This window comes from Hippopotamus amphibius, chromosome X, assembly GCF_030028045.1.
Source record: "Hippopotamus amphibius kiboko isolate mHipAmp2 chromosome X, mHipAmp2.hap2, whole genome shotgun sequence".
Classification (NCBI taxonomy): Eukaryota; Metazoa; Chordata; class Mammalia; order Artiodactyla; family Hippopotamidae; genus Hippopotamus; species Hippopotamus amphibius.
In genome coordinates, this window is record NC_080203.1 from 13,523,647 (window position 1) to 13,528,283 (window position 4,637).

General features: G+C 38.9%; 1 protein-coding gene across 1 annotated transcript; it reads left to right on the top strand.

The window, feature by feature from the left end:
• Window positions 1-1,987: 1,987 nt before the first annotated feature.
• On the top strand, window positions 1,988-3,210 carry LOC130842399 (cerebellar degeneration-related antigen 1-like). Its single transcript, XM_057719050.1, has 3 exons — window positions 1,988-2,128; window positions 2,202-2,406; window positions 2,455-3,210. The coding sequence occupies exons 1-3, from the start codon at window positions 1,988-1,990 to the stop codon at window positions 2,733-2,735; spliced, it is 627 nt and encodes a 208-aa protein (XP_057575033.1). The 3' UTR covers window positions 2,736-3,210.
• The last annotated feature ends 1,427 nt before the right edge of the window (window positions 3,211-4,637 follow it).

The following is a 4,637-nucleotide window of genomic DNA, read 5'->3' on the forward strand; positions in this document are numbered from 1 at the left end:
CCTCTAATTAGGTAAAACTGACATAAAAACATCTGCCTTAGCTTAGTCACAGGTTATTTTGATAATCAAATGAGAAAATAGATCCTTCAGCAACCATAAATGTTACTTCCTCAGGAATGCTTTCCTTAACTTTCTGGACTCTTACAGCATCCTATATTTAATTTTCCTTTGTGGCCTTACAACAAATGATAAATAATTGTTCAATTATTTGTACATTATCTGTTTCCCCCACATGATTCTAAGCTCCATTAATATATGCCTGACACACACTCGATGCTCAATAAATATTTGCTGAATGAAAGAATGAATGAATGGATGGATGGATGAAGTGACAGCACCTTGTAACCTAAATCATTAGACATTTATTTGGAAGGTATTTCAATTATTATTATTCATTTGTATTATAATATAGATGATTCTAGACCTTTAGAGATCCCTTGCCTAACCATAATTTCATTATGTAGGGTTAGTGCTTGCCATGCCAGCCAGAGGCACAGGTAGCAACATTGCTAGAAGCATCTGGTAGGAGCTGAGACTTGGAGAACCAAGTAGTTAGTTCTCTAGGTCAGCATGCTGGGAGTTAAGGATTTGTAGCTACCATTAGTTGGACATAAGGCAGTGGTCAGGAATCCAAGAGGTCAGTGATATTTGAAGAAGCAGGTGGATCCTGGAGGTCAGAAACAAACTAATGATAAATGGTTTAAATAGCAAGGTGCAAACTGGAGAATGGATTAAAGTAGATAGGAGAGTTAAATTCCAAGCATCAGTGTTCAAAGCATGGAGCTACAAATATGATTCTAAAGCAAAGGATACTTGAATTCAGTGCTCCCCTATGTTATTTCTGCCCAAACTGAAAATGATATCAGGAAGTGTTTGTGCAAAATTCCATATACATGAGCAAGGAAATGATTGTAGGTGGTTGAGGAATGAGATCTGTGAACACAAATAGGTTCTGATAAGTGACAGGATAAAGTGAGACCATTTATATATAAGATCTATAGTAATGCAATAGTTTACACGTAAAATGGGAGCAATCAAGCTTCAGATCCTGTCATTCTCATCTTGATTTTCAACAGCAGATATCATGCATAGTGGATAAGGTCATGGACTCTGGAAACAGGCTAGCTGGGTTCAAATCCCAGTGCTGTACTTTATTAGTTGTGACCTTTGGACAAGTTACTTCACCTCTGTGTGCCAGTTTCCTGATCTGTAAAACAGGGATGATATCAATAGTATCTACCTCAATGGGTTCTTGTGAAGATTAAATGAGTTGATGCATGTAAAGACCTTGTAACAGTGCCTGGACGTAGCAAATGCTATGTTAATATTATTTATTATTATTATTATTATTATTGTCACATAAGACCAAACAACAAAAATTGATGTTATAAAAAATGGATAAATACACTGTATGTTAGCTTTATCTAAAATAATAGTCTCTAAACAGGAATTTTTCTCATTAAAATAAGAATTTCACTTGTACCTAAACAGAGTTGATTGTATAAAAAGTAGGAGCATTAATTAGTAAATTAGCAAAATTTATGACAGCAGCCCCATCTGTGTGTTTATTCTATAGAAGCTGTTTTATGAACACTATCTTTAAAAGTTGTAAAGAATGAATACACATTTCCTAGTAGCAAAAAACACCACTAAGTTGAAGTACAGTTGATCCATAAGATCTGGTCTATAAGAAGGAATGCCCTATTCAATTGTTTAAAGCTGATTCTACTAGAAGCAGAAATATTTGAGTTGGAAGACTTGTCTATGGAAAAATCTGAACATGGAAAGGCTTGGACTTAGGAAGACTAATTTTGAAAAAGTCTGGACCTGGGGAAAGGTTGGAAGACGTGGACTATGGAACATGTTAAAATACCTGGATATCGTAGACACTGGAAGACCTGAATATTAGAAGACCGGTACACTGGAGACGTTGGAAGACGTGGATATTGAGCCTGTTTTTGGAAGACTGAGTAGTTGTTTGGAAGACATGGAGATGCTGGAAGATGTGGAGGTGCTGGAAGACGTGGAGATGCTGGAAGACGTGGAGATGCTGGAAGACGTGGAGATGCTGGAAGACGTGGAGGTGCTGGAAGACACAGAGATGCTGGAAGACGAGCAGATGCTGGAAGCCCTGGAGATGCTGGAAGACCTGGAGGTGTAGGAAGACATGTATTTTCTGGAAGACACCCCTTTGTTGGAAGACGTTGGTTTTTCTGGAAGACGCACCCTTGTTGGAAGACGTGGATATTCTGGGAGACGCCCCTTTGTTGGAAGACGTGGATATTCTGGAAGACGCCCCTTTGTTGGAAGACGTGGATTTTCTGGAAGACGCACCTTTGTTGGAAGACGTGGATTTTCTGGAAGACGTGGCTTTGTTGGAAGACGTGGATTTTCTGGAAGACATGGGTAGGCTGGAAGACATGAATTTGATGGAAGACACAGTTTTGTAGGAAGACAAGGGTTTGCTGGAAGACATGGATTTCCTGGAAGACATGGATTTTCTGGAAGCCATGGATTTGATGGAAGACATGGATTTTCTGGAAGCCATGGATTTTCTGGAAGATGCGGATTTTCAGGAAGACCCGAACTGTGCAGAAGACTTGGATTATTTGGAAGACATAAATTTTCTGGAAGACTTGAATTTAGTGGAAGACATGAATTTTCTGGAAGACGTGGCTTTTTTGGAAGACCTGGATTTAGTGGAAGACAGATTTTGTCTGGAAGATGTGGATTGACTGGAAGACTGGATTTGGGGGAAGACATGGATTTTTCTGGAAGATCTGGATTTGATGGAAGACGTGGATTTTTCTGGAAGACGTGGACTGAGAGGAAGACTTGAATTTCTTTTTGGAAGACATAAATTAGCTGGAAGACTTAGATTTGGTGGAAGACATAGATTCTTCTGGAAGACATGGATTGGCTGGAAGACCTTGAAATTGTCGGAAGACATGGATTTTCTGGAAGACATGGATTTTCCTGGGAGAGATGGATTTTGTGGAAGACCTATAATTGATGGAAGACTGGATTTACTGGAAGACATGTATTGTTTGGAAGACGTGGATTGTCTGGAAGACATGGATTTTCTGGAAGACTGGGTTAGCTGGAAGACCTTGATGTTGTTGGAAGACTTGGAAGTGGCTGGAAGACTTGGAGTTGCTGGAAGACCTGGAGTCACTGGAAGACCTTGACACTGGCGCCATTGGAAACCCTGGACATTGGAGACATTGGAAGCACAGGATGTTGGAGACATTGGAAGCCTTAGATTTTGAGGACATTCGTTATTCTGGACATTGGAGACTTTGGAGGCCCTGAGTGTTGGAATTAATGAATATTGGAAGCCATGGATACTGGAAGTCCTGAACACTAGAGACATTGCAATTCCTATACCTTAAAAGCCCTAAACATTGGAAGATATGGACAATACAAGGTCTAGATATCTAGAAATCAAAATCAGAAGCCCTGAATATTGGGAGACACTGGAAAACTTGGATATTGACATATTCATGTTAAAAGACATAGAATCTGGAGAATATATTTTTCATGATGCTGGAAGTCAAGAATGTTGGCAGCTCTGGACATTAGGACAACTGGACATTAAAAGATCAGGATATTAAGAGACTTAGCTATTCAGACACTGGGGATGTTAGAATACCTGAATGTTATAAGACCAGGTTCTTGGAGATATTCAAAGACTTGGGCATTAGAGGAACTTGTGATGACAAGACATTCTAAAATCAGGATTTAGGAGACACTATATGTTGTAGGAACTGAATTATCTGTGTAGCTGGAAGATATTAGAAGAGCTAGACTTGGACACAGTGAAATACATGGACTCTAGAAGACCTGTATGTAGGAGGCATTGGAGGATTGGGAACACAGAAAAATTAGAAGTTAGGACTCTGGAGCCTGAAAGACAAGACCTAGAACTTGAAGATTGATTTTCAAAGATATTAGAAGACCCAGATTTTAATGACCCTGATATTGAGGAGATTGAAAACATTGGCACTGGAGATGCTGCAAGCCAAAGAGTAGAAGATATGGATATTGTAACATTTAGAAGATCTGGCAATTGGAGATATTAGAAGCTATGTGGCTCAGAAGACCTGATATTAGAGACACTGAAGAATTGAAAGGCCTAATCTTAGAGCTATTGGAAGGTCATGTTGAAAAATATTGAGAATGTTGAAAGACTTTCATATTAGGACCTGATGTAACATTAAGAGACATATCATAAGGCTACTCTAATAGTCTTTATGACTGTGGCATCTCTTTCACTAAAAAGCAAAACACAGAGAAATGACTTTTTAAGATGACAAAGAGGAAATTCAATTAAAAGTAAATAGTTTCAATGGGTTAGAACCTACTTCATAGTCTCAAAGAACTGAGATTCTGGGTGTGTATTGACTGACAGCATGGGAATGAGGAATTATCACATCAAAGAATAAGCAATGACATGGCCAGGGGAACTACTTAGCTTAAATCAGTGGTCAGCAAAAGTTTTCTGTAAAGGATCAGATAGTAAATATTTAAGGTTTTGCAGGCTGTGTGGTTTCTGTTGCAACTAATCAACTCTGCTATTGTAGTGCTGCCTTGCACAATACGTAAATGATTTGGCCCAGATTTGGCCCATGGGCCTT

What these genes read in the sequence shown, in the direction of transcription:
- LOC130842399 (XM_057719050.1), top strand. Translation starts at nt 1,988, where the DNA reads ATGGAGATGCTGGAAGATGTGGAGGTGCTGGAAGACGTGGAGATGCTG. An exon ending in AAGACGAGCAGATGCTGGAA is followed by an intron (nt 2,129 to 2,201) that starts GCCCTGGAGATG and finishes CTTTGTTGGAAG; the next exon opens with ACGTTGGTTTTTCTGGAAGA. An exon ending in GGATTTTCTGGAAGACATGG is followed by an intron (nt 2,407 to 2,454) that starts GTAGGCTGGAAG and finishes TTTTGTAGGAAG; the next exon opens with ACAAGGGTTTGCTGGAAGAC.